The 21,771-nt window shown below is 41.1% G+C and overlaps 1 protein-coding gene across 7 annotated transcripts in view; it reads right to left on the reverse strand.

Annotated features, from left to right (window-relative positions):
- TAFA5 (TAFA chemokine like family member 5) overlaps positions 1–21,771 on the reverse strand; it is a 712,037-nt gene that overhangs the window by 207,865 nt on the left and 482,401 nt on the right. Inside the window, exon 4 of one of the 7 annotated variants that reach the window (XM_074942402.1) lies at positions 454–492. The exons of the other annotated variants lie outside the window; for them this stretch is intronic. Coding sequence (XP_074798503.1) covers positions 475–492 — 18 coding nt within the window. The 3' untranslated portion in view covers positions 454–474. Of the gene's footprint in view, positions 1–453; positions 493–21,771 lie in introns of those variants that run through there. 7 annotated transcript variants of the gene reach the window in all.

A 21,771-nucleotide genomic window follows, 5' to 3' on the forward strand; every position in this document is an offset into this window, starting at 1 on the left:
AAAGAAAACTGCCACATACTTTGTACAGTTTTTTAAATTATTATTTTTTCATATATGTTTAGAATGTATAGATTAATGTTATCCACCAATGACTTTAATCTTTTTTACTTGAAAAAAGATAGATTCCTTCTCCGTCCCTGCACATGTTAAACTGAAGTTCTGTCCAGCCTCCCTCTTTCACTTACTTCCTGGCTTGCATATGAGGATCAATAATGTCAGCACAGCAGTGAGAACAGGGTTGGAATCCTTTTGCAGTAACCAGAGCAAACCCAACGTATGTCCTACATAAACAGTGGCTAGCGATGGTGGTGGGTTTTTGTGTTACAGTTCAGGAACAGAGTGGTGAATTCCCGCCACTTTCATGATCGCAGGAGACAAGAATCAAATACTGTAGCTTTATTTAGAAGTGGGCCAGATGAATATGACTGGTAGCCACTGTAATGGTACTTGAGAGGTGCTTCAAAGCTCTGCTGATCAGAAAAATATCAGAATCTAGATAGATAAACACATAAAGCAAATGTCATACTTTGAGCTGTAAATAGTCAACAGGATCAGGAAAGAATCCTCTGTGTTTCTAGATCATTACACCAGGGAGGCTGGAGATGCTGAGCACCCTCAATTCCCATTAATTTAACTGTACACTGAGTACATAGGATCTGGTGTGTGATTAGATGGATTATGTTGTCATTGTTATTGTCTTCCCCATACGCATCAGGTGGTGGCTAAAGGTTGTGAACATTTTCATAATAAAATGAAAAACTATTCAAAAAAATTAAGTGTTTTCACAGATGGTTAAAAACATAAAAATTGATTAATTTTCTCCAAACATTTCTCTATTGTGCTGAAGTAGCCCTTCCTGGGGCAGTTTCACTGCTGGGGGGAGGATTCCTTCCCATCTGCCTCATGGAGATACTTGGCACACAGGGGTTTATCCCAGAGTCTGGTCTATGCTGCCCTTGGACCCAGTCCTGCAAAGACTTAAGCAAGTAGATGACTCGACTCATTGACTTTAAGGTCAGAAGGGACTATGATGATCATCTCGTGTGACCTCCTGCACAACTTTCATGGGAATAGTCTCTTTATGTACTGTTCTACTCTCATCCACATAAATAGTCTGCTAAATTGGAATATTATCCCTCAGCCATGACATACTTTAACAGTAAAAGTAAATCTTAAGTGATTCAGCAGAGTTTACAACGGAGGTCTATAAATCAGTTTGTAAATTTAAAATAAATAAATAAATAGCCTCAATAATTTAGCAAAGTAAAAATGAGGGTTTTTTTTTAGAATAATCTATTTTCAGAAACAATCTGAATATATGTATATAGACACACAGAGTATAATTCCAGTTATCTGAATTGCCTTTATCCAAAAATTCTAGTTATATGAAGCCACAATGTGTCCCCCACATAGCCCTTTCTTATTTAATAGCACTTCCATTTATCCCAACGGCCAGTTCTCCAAAACTTTCAGATGTTCTCCAGGCCCTTCAGATAAATGGGACTGCACTGTATATATTTCAGATGATAAAGTGAGAGAGAAAAAGAGAAAAATCTAATTAGCAGCAGCTGGTATTTAAATCTCATTCTCTCAAAGTTCTTAGACACCTGGAATTATAGTATTTTTTACTTTTATAAAGGAAAAAAAAACCTTCCTTCTATGGCCTCTGAAAAAGCAGAAGGCAAAAGATTTGCAATGTAGCATAAAGAGTTAGGCTTTTTTGCATTGTGCCTCTATCAGGCCATATCTTAAACCAGAGCATCACAACAGAAAAATCCACAGTATATGCTTTAACACATAGTATTTGGATTTTCTCTATGAAAATAAAAGGCAATGTCTCTGATGTATAAGAAAGCCATGCAAAACTAGAGAGACAAGGTATAACAAGGTGTCTCTCTAACATCTTGGGACTAACACGGCTATAATAACGCTGCATATTCTAAATTGGACACAGACTAGTATTAGCTTCCAAGCTGTGCTTACTTGAGAAATAAACTGTCAGTTAATTAGCATTTTTGCTGTTATAGAAGAATGAGTAATTCTTGTATAGATCTAGAGAAAATGAAGTAAAAGACAGGAGCTGCAGTAACCTAATGTTCATAAAATATCCTGTGCTAGCAGCCTGAAGCACAAAACATTTTGGCTAATATACAGATCTATGATTTAAAACCATATTTTGGAAAAAAAAGAAAAAAACCCAACCCAACAGCCAAGACTGAAGATTTTTTTCAGCAGAAAATATATTCTTTATACCCACGAATGCATAATTGGTTAAAGAAAATGGCACAAACTTTAATTTCATCCTCTGGGAAAGCAATATTTTTGAGCTTTCATCTAAGAGGTTTTGTAAGATTTTAAGTTGCACTGCTGTCTTTTTAGGTTTTATTTTGAATACTATGTAATGTAATGCAGGTTTACAGACAGTCTAATATAGACAACAACAAAAAAATTATCCCCAGGCAAGCACTTAGTTCACTTTTCAACACTATGTTTGTAATATTATTGTAACAGGGTTACTGTACTGGCTGGGTCTCAGTGTCTGGCACACCTACAGGGTCAAGCGGCACCCAAGGAGAAGGACACTTGTGATCCAGGGAGTAACCCTGGGAGGAAGATCAAATGAAGGAGTTGCTGCCTGCCTGGGGAGGTAGAGTCAGAAGTACCACCAGAGCAGGAGGGGAGCTGCCTCTGAACCCTCTTCTAATAATAAATACACATTCTGTTATTATTGAGCAAGTGCCAGTGTCTTCATGCCAGCGACTTTGCCTGCTGTGCTAACCCAAAAGAAAGGGAAGAATGAGACCGTGAGGTCACGCAACAGTATAGTAAAGTAGCATAAATTAAAACATTGAACGCTGGGTATATTTCATAGATTTCATTTCTTTTGCTGGTTAAACATCAAGACCAAGAGACAGTCTTTAAAAATACTATAGGGCAAGATGCTTAAATGGCAAAAGCACTGCAGATTGAAGTAAGCCCCCACTGGGGGTTTAACAAGCACTTGCCACTTCCATGTGGTGAGAGATCAATCAGTCTCTGTATGAAGCAAGGTGACCTGTCAACAGCTAACTCACAAAGGGAAGAGATGAAAAATGATCAATTGCCCCAATATTGTGCTCTGCAGTAAGACAATTACAATACACTAAAACACTGATATTGTCTTTCCCATTGTGCTACCCTAGTGAAGCAGAAACTCAACTCTGAGTCAGTGGTACAACTCCAGCTTGATACATAGAAAGAAAGATAAACTGGAACGCTAAATATTTTAGAAAATGAAATTTCTTTATACTTAATGTACAAATTCTGCAACATTGCAGTGAAAAAATAAGTTTGTGATGATTTGCTGAAAGTTAGGGTTGTTAAATACAAATGCTCAGGTTACTGTTCTCAACTATAGAGCCATAATTTACTTATGGGGGCTTCAGTTCCTTGCTTATTTGATTTCTCTTTGCAGCAGGGGAAATGAGCGGGCCATCTGAGTATTAATATACATACACCCTACTCTACTGGTCGGCTCACTATTCCTGCTGCAAATATTTATGAAATCTTACCCAGTTGCAGTACTGGCTACAGGTCCAGGAAGAAGGTAAACTGACCAAGTTGCCAAGTAAACATGGGGGAGAAGATTCTTCTGCTATTGGCTAGAAATGTAATTATTAAAAATATCTATATATTGCACTTTACAGGACAATATATTCCTATACAGAGCATAGCATAGCAGAATGCAAAGGCTGGTTTCATAACTTGGGCTCTGATCCTGCAAACACATACTTAACTTTACTACCATGAAATCAGTTCAACTACATATGACAGTAAAGTTAAGCACAGGCATAACATCAGGACCATAATGTAGAATAACTTTGATTTCTGGTTCTTTGTTGCATTCCATCCCTCTTTTGTCTTTTTTGACTCTTTACATTGTAAACTCCATTGGACAGTGCCTGTTTTTTTTATTCAGATGGATGTTGTAACAATGCCTATGAAGCCCTGATCCCGATTGTATTCCAGTAGCACTCAAAAATGCAAAAGAATAAATAATAATTAGAGACGTGTACATAATTGTACATGCTCTAAAAATTGTGAATCTCTCTAAAACCAGATCGGGTGAGTAACCAGGTTTGGATACAGTGGCAAATGGCTTCTCCCTGCAGAGTGAGATGCCAGGTGAGGAAAATCAATCTTATTCCACAAAGTTAAAAAATAATAAGGCAGATCTCTAGATACTTTCTGACTATAAGGGTAGTTAAGCTCTGGAATAGGCTTGCAAGGGTTGTCATGGAGTCTTCATTATTGGAAGCACTTAAAAAGAAGTTAGACAAACACCTGTCACGGATGGTCTAGGTTTACTTGTCCTGCCACAGTGCCGGGGGCTGGCCTTGATGACTTCTCAAGGTCCCTTCAAGCCCTACATTTCTATGATACTACTAGTCTTTCTCTTAGGATCTGGAATATTGACAGAGGAATCCTACAAAAATGATGTGATTATATTCCAATGTCTTAGAATATAGGAGACGGAACAGGGAAGGTAAGTAGCCTTTACACCACCAGCCTAATAGTTTTCATATCTATATCCCCCCTCAAAATGACATGCTTTAAAGCAATTCCCACATATCATAAAGTATTATGCACCATCCTCCAGTGTAAGAAGAAAGGCTGTAGTTTTTGTGTTTTTGATTGATTAATAATTTTATGCTATTGCGAAAAATGCCAAAGAAATAAGTAAAAACCCCATACTTCTTCCTTCAACAGTGAAAGCAGGACTTGGGGAACTGATATACATGAGGAGTGGAGAAGGACAGAGAGCACTTATGTAAGTGGAGCATGGGATTTTTCTTTAGTTGAGCACAAGAACACCTTTGTTCCAGACAAAAGAGTAGAAACGAGAAGACATTCATGCCTGATGCTGACAGAAAGCTTGTTTGTGCCTAATCCATTGAAGAAATTGTTCAAGAACAGTACATCCTTGTGCAAATATTATCCCTGAAATGCTGTCAAGGTCACTATCTGCATGGGTTGTCTGCTGAGCAAGTGCCTGTAGCGTTCGTACAGTAAGTATCCAAAGGCAGCTTTAACTTTGGCATCAAACTTTTTAAAAGAAGGGATATAAGCTTTGCCTGCACCAGTCAATGTACGGTAACTAACTCGTTTGTTCTGCTGGCTCCCCCTTGCCTTATTTTCTCTAAAGCCTTTCAGAAAAAGGATGTGCACAGCCCATGACCATATTCATCAAATGACCAAGGTGAGATATACTTATTTTTGTGACAAGCCTGTTTTCCCATATAACCTACATGGAGTGGGGAATGTAGATTCAGAATGGATCTATTAATGTGATAAAAATGAATTACGAAAAAAGAAAAAGGCAGAAAGGAAATTCACACACAATATACAAAAAGAAAAGGAGTACTTGTGGCACCTTAGAGACTAACCAATTTATTTGAGCATAAGCTTTCGTGAGCTACAGCTCACTTCATCGGATGCATACTGTGGAAAGTGTAGAAGATCTTTTTATATACACACAAATTGGATTTGTGCTGGAAATGGCCCAACTTGATTATCATACACATTGTAAGGAGAGTGATCACTTTAGATAAGCTATTACCAGCAGGAGAGTGGGGTGGGAGGAGGTATTTTTTCATGCTTTGTGTGTATATAAAAAGATCTTCTACACTTTCCACAGTATGCATCCGATGAAGTGAGCTGTAGCTCACGAAAGCTTATGCTCAAATAAATTGGTTAGTCTCTAAGGTGCCACAAGTACTCCTTTTCTTTTTGCGAATACAGACTAACACGGCTGTTACTCTGGAACACAATATACAGATAAACATATGCATATCACCCAAAGGCAGGGAACATTTGAGGGGCTGTGTGAGGTGTTCACCCCACACAAAGCCTCAAATAAAGTGGCCAGGAGGGTCAATTAACTGCCTAGGCTTCACCTGGAGGAGGAGCCAGGGTACGAGGACTAATTAGAGATGAGGCTCAGCTAGACAGGAACAGGAAGGGCCTGTATAAAGCCCAGTAGCTGACAGCAGCTAGAGGCTGCAAAGAGTACAACTGCAGTTGCTCTCAGGTAGGAAGTAGCACAGGGACACAGCAGTAAGGTTCGGGACTGTGCAGACTTTGACTGCTTGTTGTAGGATTCCTGGGCTGCATCCTATTGTAGAGGGTGGGCCTGGGCTCCCCTACCAGCCACTGTTCCGGAGCAGTGAATGGGAAGACTGCCTGGGACAGTGGTTCCTGAGAGACTTTGATACCCTGGAAAGGGAGGACTACAGTGACCTGACCAGAGGGCCAAGCCATGAAGAGGGGAGCAGTTGAGTTGTGAGAGAGTGAGACCAGAATGAGTGATGGAGTGTAACCACAGGAAGGTGCGTTGGCCTGGCAGAGCTAACTCCCAGATGTGGCCAGAAGGAGGCACTCCAGCGACAAGTTGAGCACCCTGTGACAGGGGCTCACACCAGACCATGTGTTAGTTTTTGTCAGTAAGAATTTTACACTAAGCAAGCTCTATATGATTTCTACAACTGGATTGAACCACCTCTAAAATAGTGCATGGTTTGAGTAAAAGTGGGAGGACTTAGCCCTGTCTGAGTTGTCTTATTGTCTCAGACAGGCATACAGGGGATAAATATCTTGAACATAAGTTATTCCATACATACAATGGAATAAACAGGAACCACAAGCCTGCTCAGATGACTCTGTATACATAGAGTCATTTCTTCACAAGCACTTTTCATATTAGTACCACACTTTCAGGTAACTCATAGAGACAAATGCCAAATCTAGCGCTCTTTCACATCACGTGGATTGTGATGCTTTCTAAAATGAGGTGAAATCATGGCTCCAGTGAAGACAATGGCAAAATTCCCATTGACTTCACTGGGACCAGGGTTTCACACATGGTATCCTAACTGTGATATCATGATGAGGTTTGTGGAAGAGAATCAAAGGGATGATCCATCATGCAATAATGTGCAGAAAATCATAATTTTTCAGAAAATCGTTCTTCAATTAATGTTATTTCTGTTTACTTAGAGGGGCCTTATCAGTGTTGAGGGAAAGGTGAGACAGTGGATCAAAAAGTACTCTACTTATACCACTAAAATTAGGCATAAATCCCACAGTCCTAAGAATGCACTCATTTGTTCTGAAATATTTCTCTTAGACTTTGTCTACATGGAAACATTTTACTAGACAATTATATCAGTAAACAAATATCCAGAACCCCTTAGAGTAGTTATAATATATATTTATCAACTGTTTTAATTAAAATGCATCTCAATAGTTTGAAAACTATATTTAAATCTGGCTGGTTTATGATTTCGTAGTTTTCTGTATATTCCATACATCTCGAACCACAGACATAAATAAAATGTAACAGAATAAACACTTATTACAACATTTTGGAATATCATTAACATACACAATTTACATAGCATAAATCTGCTAACATCTGCAGTGATTAAAAAGCATTTTTCACACTGTTAAAATGAAAAACACCCTGCTTGGTTTTTTCCTTGGTACAATAAACAAAACAGTGGGTTTTCTTTTATTTCCCATTCAATAACAATTCACCGAATGTCATTACAATTTCCTAATACAAAACATTCAAAGGAGAAAAGCTGGGGAATATGAAATTAAAAAGTTAAAGTCTTCTCTAACACAATGCCCAGAAGAACATATTACCTCTATCAGACAGTAATTCTGTGGTCTGGGAGGCTCCAAGATAAATAACTAGGGATATAGAATCATCTCCCTTGGGGTTTTTCATGTCTCCTGATTTCCATCACCCAAACCCATACTGTGGAAATTCAAATAAGAAACAATATAGTAAAGCTGGAAGAAAACAAAGCTATGAAAAATGGAATTCAGAAGGTTACAAGAAAACTAGCTATCACTGCTGTGGATCAGTTTTTCATGTTAAATCCAAATCTACTATGACACATTAGGGTTTTTGTTTATTTGATTGATTGATTGATGCAAGAAATTATTTTGGAAATTATATGACAAAATTGTAAACTTCCAGAAGTATTAAGAAGATCTAAAATCAATCTACAGCAGTTGTGAATTTTAAAGATGCTAACTACGAAGGTAAAATATAATTATATTATAATTATATTTACAACTTTGCCTGCACCACGAAGGTGCAACTAATAAAATGTATGAATCATCCATTTTAGGTCATTAGAGCTAAGAGTGAAATCCTGGCTCCACTGAAGACACTGGGATTTTTGCCGTTGACTTCAATGGAGCCAGGATTTCACTCTACATGTACGAGGTGTTGAGTGGTTTCAATTCCCGTTAAAGTGAATACGCCAGAAACTGAGGTCCTTCCTCAGGCTGAATGAGGACCTAAGGATTTAGCCTACTGAGAGTGTAGAGCACACAGAAGTTAACAATAACAGATTTGAGTTCTTAGATATCATTTGAACTAGAGAACAAGAGGTATCCATTGGAAGGCCTTTACAGGAGACAACTAAGACCCATTTTAGGTTAGCAGAAGTTGAAGCCAACAAAATGCCAAACTATATAAGCCTTATTACTTTGAGTAGTTTAAGAGGCACATAATTCTTGACACCCTCTCTAAGTCAAGTCAAAGTTGTTGTTCACTCTCTCTTCATAGACTTGCTGCAGCAGTAACCTATCATCAATTAAGAATTGTTTTGCCTCTTCATATAGTCTCCTCTCTTAATGATGTCCTTTGCCCCAGATGTTTTTCTGCTTTTCAATAAAGATAGTTACAGCCATTCCTGTTGGCATTTAGGACAAGAAAAGATACCCCTCACACACCATTCCATACCAAGCTAAATAAGAAATAAGGGCAAATACTTATCCATTTGAAGGCTTCCAATAATAGTGGGGCCCATATGCTTCAACTGTGCCAAAAGCGATTTGTCCGCTTGAGGGGGTCAGCAGCAGAGTAGCTAGGAACTTCAGTTACCATCTTGCTTAGTAAGCCAGTTTTGACAAAACAAGAAAATCAAGTAGACATTCCACATCACACCCACCCAAGCAAGTGCTAATAGCCAGTCTGGCAGACAGTCTTTCAGTGGCCCAGAGTTCTGTTTAGGCCTTTGTCTCTGTAGTGCTGCCTTAACTGCCTGTAGCTTTGCACAAGGCTTTTATGTGATAGCTCTTCTTCAGGCCATAGCTAATGTGCCCTCCATTACTGTAGCACTGTCATTGCAGTTGCTCTAAAGCTGGTCACTATGGAGTCAGAAGTTCTCACTCTGACAGAACCTCCAAGTGCAGCATTTGTACATTTCCATTCCATTTACCATTATAAATGTATTCAGCTTTCTTTTACTGGGGACATTTCAGTAACATGTTGCCATCTAGCAAAGATTTCGTTGGTCCTGAAAGTGTGAGGATTTTCAATCCCCTTACTGTTTTAGGACCCTAAAAAAAAGGAAATGGATGAGGGCTATAAATCACAGTGACCCACAGGCTAACAGTCTGGTCCCCAGGTCTCTCTGAAAGCATAGCTCATTACTCAACTCTTCTTATTCTGGGACAGTCTGAACAATTATCTTCAAGAAAAAGCCAAAAAGACTGCTAATCCTTGATAATCAAGAACTTCCTTCTCTAGAAGACAAAGTTTCAAATAATGTCTCAAGTGTCTCATCCATTTTTTTTAGGGACACAGAGGAAATGTGTATGTGGTATTTCAAAATGGATTGTCATTCTTCACATAGATAAATCCATGTGAGTTCCCTACATTGATGCATGTCCAGGGACGACTGTTTAATTATTCTAATCACTGAATGTCACCAACAATGCTCTTGGGTTCCTACCTCACCAAGGACTTTTATCAAGATGATGGAGGCGATAGAACCCTCATATGTCTGATTAATTTGGGCTTTTCCTGTCCAGCGGCATTAGTAGCCATACAAGCTGTCCACAGCATATTTCAGCAATTGAGATGTGATCAACAACTTAGACAGTTCTCTTATCACAAGGCAAGGTAATGATGGCTTCAATAAAACTTCAATACAGCCAGGGGAAAGTATGCATGTTTGCAGACAGCAAACATAAATAGAAGAGATTTCTTCCCTTAAGAAAGATTTGAGTCTCTTTGGCCTTTTGGTTTCTTGTCTGGAATCTATTCCTTGCATCTCCTGCATTCTTCAAGCCCCTTTTACTGTAACAGGGGCTCAGTTTCTAGAGAACTTACAAAGATAAATCAGTCTCCCAGAAAGGTGAACAACTCCCTACAATAGTTGGTCCAGGGTGTCAACAGGCACAGGGGAGAAGATCTAGGAGAGCCAAAGCAAGAATGCTAACACATGATGCCAGGATCTCAGCCTGGGGAGCTCATCAAGATAACTGCTCCTTTCTTAGCATCTTCTTATAAAATCTAAATCATGTCTCTGCATGGACACATTGAGCATTAAGTCAGTGAAAAGACCAGTTCACCTCTACCACAGAGCAAGAGCCTCTTTCTCCAGGGACATTGCCTTTACCCAGGCTCCAAGGCCCTAGTGCTGTCAGCCTAGTTTCTAAAGGGGATGAATTAATGTTTCTGGGTTTCTACTTTCTGTCCCTTTCCCCAATCTGATTTGGAAAGAAAATGACACCAGCTTGATGTCTATTGGCTTCTAACCTTCTACCTACACAGAATTTTGGCAGTTAGAACCAATGTGCTTTCTATATAAAGGGTCCAGCAAAATACACTACTTGTCCAAGAGAATTTAAACATACACTCTTAAGGCATACTAGACAACTGAACTTCCCATCACCTCTAGGAATCAAAACACACAGAAGAGTTGTGGTGACGTCCTGGGCTGAAGAAGCCTTTGAGTGTAGGACAGCTATTTGGTTTTCCCTACATGCTTTTTCAAAAGACTACAGACTAAAGTTTCTATGTAGACAAAGCTCTTCGGGCAGGTACTTTGGCTATGTCTAGCACACTGTTGGTGCTATAAAGACAGCAATTAATAAGAAATAAAAATGAAATAATGGGCCTCGTTGCCTTTATGTGGAAAAAACAAACAAACAATGGAGTGTGGTTCTAGGAGGAAATCTCTGAAAAGTTCTGTGTGTGCAGTTTTCTCCAATTAATTCCTTTGTGAGGTGGAGTTTGGTATCTCACAAAATGAAAAAAGGGTTCTTGCCCCCCAGGAGCCACAGATCTCTGGTGTTCCATGTGAAACTATGGCCATCACCACAGATGCTCCCTAACCTCCACACCACTGCCAGGAACTGGTGCAGGGCCAGAACTGAAGCTCCACTGGAGTTCACTCCACCACAAACTACGCCTGGAACTCTACATGAAGTATGTACATGGCAGAGGGCACAGAAATGTAATTGTAATGTGAGATTTTTTTCAACAGATTCTCAATGGAACTTCAGGGTCAGTGTAGCAGGAATACATTTTGAACCTCCTCTTACCATTTACTCCCTTGTCCAACTACCTGTTGTCAAACTGCATGGAGGGCTCTCTTCAAGGATCAGGATTGGGGATACAATGCTATGGATACCCATCTGCCAAGCCAATGGTGTGATAAAATCCATGTACAGATCCCCCTGAGGATCTGAGACAACTAGACTCAAATGGCTCTGCAAACCTAGACTTTACTAGTCCTGTACTACTGGTTTTGTTGGTACTTTCTGCTCTTATGATCTACAACTCATCTTTTTCATTCTTTCTCATTTCCCCCTCCCCCTCTGTATACTATTTTTTATAAGGGATTGCTATAAAGATCACAGCCACTCAGAGATGGTGTAATAGAGAATGCAGAAATATAAGTTACTAGTTATCATGTTGCGCCGGTATTAAACCACTTCCAAATAACATACTTTGAAAGAACTTGTGAGCTGGGTTGACTCTTTCTCATAGTATATCTCTTACAGCACTTCATTTTATTTTTATGGACATTGTTCGTTTACTGAAAAGGTTAAAGTTGCCAAAATTTGCAGATGATACAAAACTACTCAAGATAGTTAAGTCCAAAGCTGACTGCAAAACGTTACAAAGGGATCTCACAAAATTGGGTGACTGGGCAACAAAATGGGAGATGAAATTCAGTATTGATAAATGCAAAGTAATGCACATTGAAAACATAATCCCAACTATATATATATATATATAAAATGATGGCGTCTATATTAGCTGTTTCCACTCAAGAGAGAGAGATCTTGGAGTCACTGTGGATAGTTCTCTGAAAATACTCACTCAGTGTGCAACGGCAATCAACAAAAGCGAACAGAATGTTGGGAATCATGAGGAAAGGAATAGATAATAAGACAAAAATATCATATTGCCTGTATATAAATCCACAGTATGCCCACATCTTGAATACTGCGTGCAGATGTGGTTGTCCCATCTCAAAAAAGATATATTGGAATTGGAAAAGGTTCAGAAAAGAGCAACAAAAGTGATTACAGGTAGGAAACAGCTTCCATATGTGGAGAGATTAATAAGACTGGGACTTTTCATGTTGGAAAAGAGACTACTAAGGGGGGATATGATAGAACTCTATAAAATCATGACTGATGTGGAGAAAGTAAATAATGAAGTGTTCTCATAATACAAGCACTAGGCAGCAGGTTTAAAACAAACAAAATGCAGTATTTTTTCACACAATGCACAGTCAACCTGTGGAACTCTTTGCCAGAGGATGTTGTGAAGGCCAAGAGTATAACAGGGTTCAAAAAAGAACTATATAAATTCATGGAGGATAGGGCCATCAATGGCTATTAGCCAGGATGGGCAGAGATGGTGCCCCTAGCTTCTGTTTGCCAGAAGTTGGGAATGGGCAACAGGGGATGGATCACTTGATGATTGCCTGTTCTGTTCATTCCCTCTGAAACACCTGGCATTGGCAACTGTCAGAAGACAAGATACTGGGCTAGATGGACCTTTGGCTGTTCTTATGTTCTTAAAGTTCTTATGTTGTGTTTAATGAACCATTAACAGTGTACGTTTGGTACATATGCACCAAGAAAAAACAAACCTGGAAGTCACAACAGGAGCATGAAAGAAGAGAACATGAGACAGTGTCAGAAATAGTCACTGGTGATTGGTTAGTGGTGCAGTAATACCACTGGCCAGTGAAATTCCTAGATTTTTCCTTCATAACTGGATACATTATGAAGTCATAAACTAGTTACAGTCCTTCGCGCCTGGTAAAACAATGGGATGTCCCTATATCTTTGTTGAATAAGCACTAAATAAAGGTTAGAAAGGAAACTATGTCTTATGGGAGAGGTTAGGAAGGAATAATCTTGTTCTGGACACGTATTTAAGGCTAGTCCTAGACTAATGCATACAGAACTCACTGCAATTCTATTAATGCAGGTTGCCAACAATTTAGAAATCTGCCCTGAGCACCCGTATTTGGTATTGTACTCAATACAGTTCAAGTCCTGTTGATGCTGGCAAAAAAATCTCACAACCTATGTGTGATCTGTGAGTAGTCTGAGTATAAAAAGCCTCCAATGTAGGAATATTTTATAATGATCCTTTGAGTCCCATGATATACAGTGCTTTATTTGTAAGAGATGCTGGGGCTTAAGCACTTAGCCGCCGGGGCTCAAGCAATTTTTTTTTTTACTTTCATAACTGATGAGGCAAGCCTGGAGGTGCCAGAACTATGAATGGCCAAGCCTAGAAGTGCCAAGGCTCAGCCCTGGCTTAGCCCTGGCACAAATTAAGCACTGATTATACATCCTAATAGAAATTACTAGACCCTTTTCTTGACCTAGCAATGACAACTTGGGATTTCAAAAATGTGTATTACTGTATCTGTAAATCAGTTTAATCAATTACATCTTCTGACAAACGTTTATGATGACACAAACTAAACCAATTTACATTATCAGGTTGTTAAACCAATTCTGCATGACAAAATTATTTTCCAGGTGGCGACTGCAAAGAAGTGCAGTTTTTCTGTTGGATTCTGAGAAGATCTCACTATGAAGGTTAAAATTATACAGCATCATAATGCAGATTTCCTTAATTCCTCATAAAATCTTGCAGAATCCTATAAACCCTAATTTGCAGGTACTTCACTTTTCAGAACCCGTAGGTGTAATTCTCTCAAGAGATTGTGCCATGTTGTATACAGTACTTGGTATCATCATGAAATTCTTCAGTGTTATGAATACGGTCCTGTCTATAGCAATCTATGGATAGGTCTGTTTTGTTTTTTCAGTAAATCGTGTTTTTATTACACAAATTCAATACTTTATGGTTTATTATTATTATCTGCTAAGGACTAACTGTGTGCTCAGTGCTATATCTTCAGATAGTGATTACTCTCAAATGCACATTGACATTTCAGTGATTACCACAATTTTATAGAAAACTCTGAATTAAAAGGGACATGTCTTGATTTTAAAGCTCATTTATTTGACCAACCCCCGCCCCAAACCCTATGATATATTCGTAGACTTCAAAGACTTCTGTGCCTTTAAAAGTGCTAAAATAAAGGGAATGCAATTTTACTCTTCATTTCTCTTTCCACTTCTTGCTGCAATTAAAAAGGAGGAGATAACACAACTGCTCATTTCTTAAAGTTATATATTAATTTTGTTTGTCAACTACCCAGTCAGAACTTGTAAGGCACAAGGAATAAAAAGGGAGGAAATTTTGCTCCAGACTTCTTCTGATCCCCCTAAAATAAAATTAAAATATTACCTGGATACAGGAAACCAAGCAATGGTTTTCTGCATTACTTAGCCACGGTACCAATCTCACTGCATCAAGATAGCAATGTATTAGAACAGCATGACACTCTGAACGTGGGAGGTAAGGATATTTTCACACCCCTTAGAATATAACAGCTGGACAGTGTGCAACCAACATTCTCTTAGCTTGCCTCACTAGCACTAATTTTAAACATTTTAAACATAAGTTATACCAGGGATGTAGTTGGCCATAATTATTTTAGATATAAAATGTGTACACCTACAGAGAGAGAAGTCTATATGTCTGTGTATATACATGTGTGTCTGTGTGTAACTACATTACAAACACTAAGGTTGCAAAGTTAAACAAGAGTTAGGAAATGCCAGAATTAAGATTAATTAACAAGGTAAATTTATTATATTGACATTAGTGTTACAAACTCATATTAAGTACGGTATATAAACTGTGTACGGTGAGCTACAAACAATTAGTAAAAATCCAGTCCATTTTGAATTAATACAATACAAAATAAGAAGTATGTGACTAGGAGCAGACAGTTGTACATCTGATGAAGAGGACAACAGGATTCCAGGGAGGGAATTCAAATCATGGGGGTGACATGTATTGGGAAACAGCAATTAAGGTGATTTTTGCTATGATGGTTTGATTAGATGGGAAAATAAGTGTTGGGGTGTGTGTGGAAAGGAGGCTACTGTAGTCTGGACAGCAAGGAAAGGATGGATTTTAGAGCTATTATAGAAGGAGAAAGAACAGTGATGGGCTGTAGTAAGTGAACGACAGAGAAGCTGAAGAGAACCGTGAGGTTGTGAGTGAGGGTGATGGGAGGACAGGGCCATTATTGGTAATGATAGGGAAAAGAGGAGAAAAGAAAGATTAGGAGAAAACAAATGTGGATTGTGACACAATGAGTTTGGGATAGAGTTGGGACACCCAGAAGGAGATGCTGGAGAGACTTTTGCAGATGTATGACTGGACTGTTGGAGCCCATGCACACTACAGCTAAAAATAAGTCACAAAACCACAATATAGTGGCAAAGTGCCATCTGACAGGTAGGGTTGCCAGGCATCCAGTTTTTGACCAGACTGCCAACTTGAAAAGAGACCCTGGTAGCTCTGGTAAGCACCACTGACTGGGCTGTTAAAAGTCTGGTTTCCGCCAGCAGCGGGGCAGGCAGGTTGCCTGTCCAGCTCTGTGCAGCTCCTGGGAAGCTGCCAGTATCTCCCGCTGGCTCCTAGGTGCAGGGGCGGCCACGGGGGCTCTGTGCACTGCCCCCGCCCCGAGTGCTGGCTCTGCAGCTCCCATTGGCCAGGAACCACAGCCAATGGGAGCTGCGGTGGCGGCGCCTGCAGGCAGGGGCAGTGTGCAGAGCTGCCTGGCCGCGCCTCTGCCTAGGAGTCAGAGAGAAATGCTGGCCACTTCCTGGAAGCTGTCTGAGGGAGGTGCCACCCACAGCTCGTACCCCGAACCCTCTCCCACATCCCAACCCCCTGCCCCAGTCCTGTACCCCCTCCTGCACCCAAACTGCTTTCTGGAGCCCGCACTTCACACATCCCCCACACCCCAATCCCTTGCCCCATCCCTGAGCCCCCTCTTTCACCCAAACCCCTCATCTCTGGCCCCACCCCAGAGCCCGCATCCCCAGTCAGTACCCTCATTCCTTATTGTACCCCAACACCCTGCCCCAGCCCAGGGAAAGTGAGTGAGGGTGGGGAAGAGCGAGCGACGGAGGGAGGGGGAATGGAGTGAGCAAGGATGGGGCCTTGGAGAAAGAGCGGGTCAGGCACGTAGCCTCTGGGGCAAGAGCGTGGCAGGTATCGGGGCAGGGGCAGGGGCACGGTGGGGTACGGCAAGGGTCTTCGGTTTTCTGGAAATAGAAAGTTGCCAACCCTACTGAGAGGGCCAAAACCATTTTTCTGGAACACAGCTAAAGAGCTGGATGTGGAGAGGGTTGCCAGTGACTGTGGTGAGGGCACTGTCAGTAAAGCTGAATTAAAGCAGAAAAACAGATAGCAGGAAAAGAAAAATCAGATGTAGAGGGAGTCTAAAGCATGCTTGAGGATGCCTGAGGGTAAGTGGGAGAAGGAAGAGGGGGTGTAGTTGGAGAAACAGGTGGCTTTGAGGGACAATTTCTTTAGCATAGGAAAAGAAGAATGTGCCTGAAGGCAGTGGGGAAACAGGCAGAAAAGAGAGAGAGAACAGTTGAAGAAAAGGGAGGACATGGAGACTGGAATGGAAAGGGTCAAGGGTGCAGGCTGTGGGGTTTTGAAATCTCTGGAAAAGGAGGACAGAGCTGAAGGCAGGGGAAGGAGCCGTGAAAGGAAAAGTGGATAGCACTAATCTTGTCTTTAATGTACTTGCCATCTCCTGAGAAGAGAGGCAAGATAAGGAGGAGGAATGGGATGCAGTGTTATAGACATACAAACCTGGAGAAGATCTGATATGCGTAGGAAGCATGGGAGTTAATCTAGGAGGAGAAGCAGAGCACTTCAGGAAGGAACAGAACAGAACTGAAGGCAATTATGCTTAATGTAACACAAACTAATGAAAAATAAGACTCCCACACCTTAAAAGTGAAGGTACACAAGCGCTACTAGGACTAACCAATCAATCAAATGAATTAAGGCAGAACTGAGGCTGTTCTCCCCAAGGCCAAATTGCTCCCTGGGATGTGAGCACCTGGGGATGACAGTGACTTAAAAAAAAAAAGAAATGGTAAACAAAGGGTCAGTGGAGGTCCAAGAAGGTGTATTTGAGAGAGTACCATGTGGGAAGTGAGTGTCCATTCTCACTAATGGATTCCAGCCCTTCTAGGCAACCCACAAACCATACAGTGGGACAGGAAAACTATTATAAAGATAGTCCAAAGGCCTAAGCAAAGAAAGAGTCCTTCAGTGCTGGACAAGCAACACAATATCAGCCACATTAATGGCTCCGTGAAATAATCTTTGACATTTGTAAACAGATCACATAATTTAGTCCTCCTCAACCCACCCCTTCAAAAACATTCACAATAGAAATTCAGCAACCAATCAGCATAATAAACAACTCATTTCAATCTTATTCAACTTGAGTCAGAGTCTGTTTTCTAACACGGGATGATTTCTCTCTCTTTCTCTTTAGGTAAAGTAATTGCAACTTCTGTATTTTGGGAATATAGCAAGGCTGGGGCAATTTTAGTGGGAGTGTCCTTTTGTAGTGATAATCAAGGTGGGCCATTACCAGCAGTTGACAAGAATGTTTGAGGAACAGTGGGGGGGGAGGGAATAAACATGGGGAAATAGTTTTACTTTGTGTAATGACACATTCACTCCCAATCTTTATTCAAGCCTAATGTAATTGTGTCCAGTTTGCAAATTAATTCCAATTCAGAAGTCTCTCGTTGGAGTCTGTTTTTGAAGTTTTTTTGTTAAAGAATTGCCACTTTTAGGTCTGTAATTGAGTGACCAGAGAGACTGAAGTGTTCTCCGACTGATTTTTGAATGTTATAATTTTTGACATCTGATTTGTGTCCATTTATTCTTTTATGTAGAGACTGTCCGGTTTGGCCAATGTACATGGCAGAGGGGCATTGCTGGCACATGATGGCATATATCACATTGGTAGATGTGCAGGTGAACAAGCCTCTGATAGTGTGACTGATGTGATTAGGCCCTATGATAGTGTCCCCTGAGTAGATATGTGGACAGAGTTGGCATTAGGCTTTGTTGCAAAGATAGGTTCCTGGGTTAGTGTTTTTGTTGTGTGGTGTGTGGTTGCTGGTGAGTATTTGCTTCAGGTTGGGGGGCTATCTGTAAGCAAGGACTGGCCTGTCTCCCAAGATCTGTGAGAGTGATGGGTTGTCCTTCAGGATAGGTTGTAGATCCTTGATGATGTGTTGGAGAGGTTTTAGTTGGGGGCTGAAGGTGATGGCTAGTGGCGTTCTGTTATTTTCTTTGTTGGGCCTGTCCTGTAGTAGGTAACTTCTGGGAACTCTTCTGTCTTTGTCAATCTGTTTCTTCACTTCCGCAGGTGGATATTGTAGTTGTAAGAATGCTTGATAGAGATCTTGTAGGTGTTTGTCTCTGTCTGAGGGGTTGGAGCAAATGTGGTTGTATCGTAGAGATTGGCTGTAGACAATGGATCGTGTGGTGTGGTCTGGATGAAAGCTGGAGGCATGTAGGTAAGTACAGCAGTCAGTAGGTTTCCGGTATAGGGTGGTGTTTATGTGACCATCGCTTATTAGCACTGTAGTGTCCAGGAAGTGGATCTCTTGCGTGGACTGGTCCAAGCTGAGGTTGATGGTGGGATGGAAACTGTTGAAATCATGGTGGAATTCCTCAAGGGCTTCTTTTCCATGGGTCCAGATGATGAAGATGTCATCAGTGTAGCACAAGTAGAGTAAGGGCATTAGGGGACAAGAGCTGAGAAAGCATTGTTCTAAGTCAGCCATAAAAATGTTGGCATACTGTGGGGCCATGCAGGTACCCATAGCAGTGCCGCCGTTTTAAAGGTATACATTGTCCCCAAATGTGAAATAGTTATGGGTGAGGACAAAGTCACAAAGTTCAGCCATCAGGTTTGCCGTGACATTATCGGGGATACTGTTCCTGATGACTTGTAGTCCATCTTTGTGTGAAATGTTGGTGTAGAGGGCTTCTACATCCATAGTGGCTAGGATGGTGTTTTCAGGAAGATCACTGATGGATTGTAGTTTCCTCAGAAAGTCAGTGGTGTCTTGAAGATAGCTAGGAGTGCTGGTAGCGTAGGGCCTGAGGAGGGAGTCTACATAGCCAGACAGTCCTGCTGTCAGGGTGCCAATGCCTGAGATGATGGGGCATCCAGGATTCCCAGGTTTATGGATCTTGGGTAGCAGATAGAATACCCCTGCTTGGGGTTCTAGGGGTGTGTCTGTGTGGATTTGCTCTTGTGTTTTTTCAGGGAGTTTCTTGAGCAGATGGTGTAGTTTCTTTTGGTAACCCTCAGTGGGACCAGAGGATAATGGCTTGTAGATGTGGTGTTGGAGAGCTGCCTAGCAGCCTCTTGTTCATAGTCCGACCTATTCATGATGATGACAACACCTCCTTTGTCAACCTTTTTGATTATGATGTCAGAGTTGTTTCTGAGGCAGCGGATGGCATTGTGTTCTGCACGGCTGAGGTCATGGGGCAAGTGATGCTGCTTTTCCACAATTTCAGCCCGTGCACATCAGCGGAAGCACTCAATGTAGAAGTCCAGTCAGCTGAAACAACATCATCACAGGCATTGGCACCCTGACAGCAGGATTGTCTGGCTATGTCGACTCCCTCCTCAGGTCCTATGCTACCAGCACTCCTAGCTATCTTTGAGACACCACTGACTTCCTGAGGAAACTACAATCCATAGGTGACAGGGTTTTCTGACTGATTCATTATTCCTGCTTCCATTTCCCTTTAAGGTTACATTTTTGTGTGTGACTCATTGCTCAAAAGCTGTCTCTCTTCATTCTAGGCGTCCTTAGCCAAATTATCTCTCAGCTGTTCAACTCAAGGCTACAATCCCAGCCAGGTCTCAAGGATGTTTTTCCAAGGAAGTCTCTCACCATAGCAGCATGCTGTCTGTCTTTCAACATACCAACCTCTCGCTCTTTGGGAGATTTTGTATCATGTCCTTCTTTCCAAGGGAGTTTCTTTATGCTTTATGTGATACCCAAGTATCCCTGTTCTCTCTAATGATGTCAATATCCAGCAGTGGGAATACAAGTCTGTACAAATTTAGCTAGGCCATCTTTGGGATCAGTTTGTTGACAATCCCAAGAGTAAAAGTTCTTTCCCAGAAATTACAGAAAGGTTCAGAAGTGTAATATGAAATTATAAATTGTATACTTAATAAACTAGGTATTCATAAGCAACACTTAGGCTAATGTAACTTAGCTAAGGGAGCCCAGCACACAACTGGACCAAAATTAGGGAGCAAGAGGCCCCCTGCTCCAGAACTGCACTGTATGTTCCTCAGCCATAGCCTAAGACATGGGCTTTTCAATCCCCCAGGTAGAGTACATTGAAGTATTTCAATATGAGAGTGGGAAAGTCATGGATAATTATTGTAAAGTCTGTATCCAACAGGAAAATTTGCAACCTATGTGATAAGTGCACATGAAGGAAAAAGAACTCTTGGCTGCAACAGTTATATGGACATACAGCAGCAGTCCAAGTCCAAGGCCTAATAATTCCACAATCTAGGAGTGCTCCATAAACAAAGGGGGAAATGGCCCCACAGTTGAAGGGATAGATTCTATTTCTGTTATTCTCTTAAGCTGATTACTCTGTCCCACCACCATCACCTTAGTGTTATTTAGAATGAGCCGTAAACCAGCTGCCTCTCTTCCAAGCTCCAGTCTCAGCCAGATAATGGGACTGGCCAGCTGAATTTCATGAAAGAGGTACAGACCTGAGATTCAACCAACAAATTTGTTATGTTGCAAGCCAACCTGTCTTGCCATCCACCCAAGTGGCTTCCTAGGCACATTGAACAGGTGGGGCAGAAGAAAAGAACTGTATAATTCCCCACAACAGAGACCACCTGGGGCAGATCAGTATCACCTGATATTACCATTTTTGGTCCTCTCGGAGAAGAGAAAACATAAGGGCAGAAATAAAGTTGCTAACTATCCCAACCCTATTCCAGATAATTAATTAATATATTGAGGGAGATTTTCAAAGGTACAAATGGCAGTTAGGTACCTAACTTCCACTGACTTGCAAGGCGACAAGAGAGCCACAACAGAGGCAACTAACAGTAAGGTTTGAGAGGGAGTTCAGAGAGGCAGTATGAGAGGCTTTCCTTCCAGGTTCAGCTTCACATGGAATTTCAAGATGGCCAGGGATGGAACAGTGGTGGTGACCTGCAATTGGTGTGCCAAGTTCTCTTTCCTGCCTGAAGACTGAAGGGATTTCATGTGCATGAAATGCAAGTTGGTTGCTGTGCTGGAGCAGAAGATACTTTCACTGGAGGGGCAAGTAAAGCTGACACTGAGAATTAGAGGAACTGATGAGTTCCTAAAAGTCAGATTCAGGAAACATCAGTACTCCACATTCCAGGAAGGAAGAAGCTGGTCATCAAGGAGTCGGAGAGAGAGGCAGTCAGAGAGGAGGCCTGGAAG

The sequence above is a fragment of the Natator depressus genome, chromosome 1 (assembly GCF_965152275.1).
Source record: "Natator depressus isolate rNatDep1 chromosome 1, rNatDep2.hap1, whole genome shotgun sequence".
Classification (NCBI taxonomy): Eukaryota; Metazoa; Chordata; order Testudines; family Cheloniidae; genus Natator; species Natator depressus.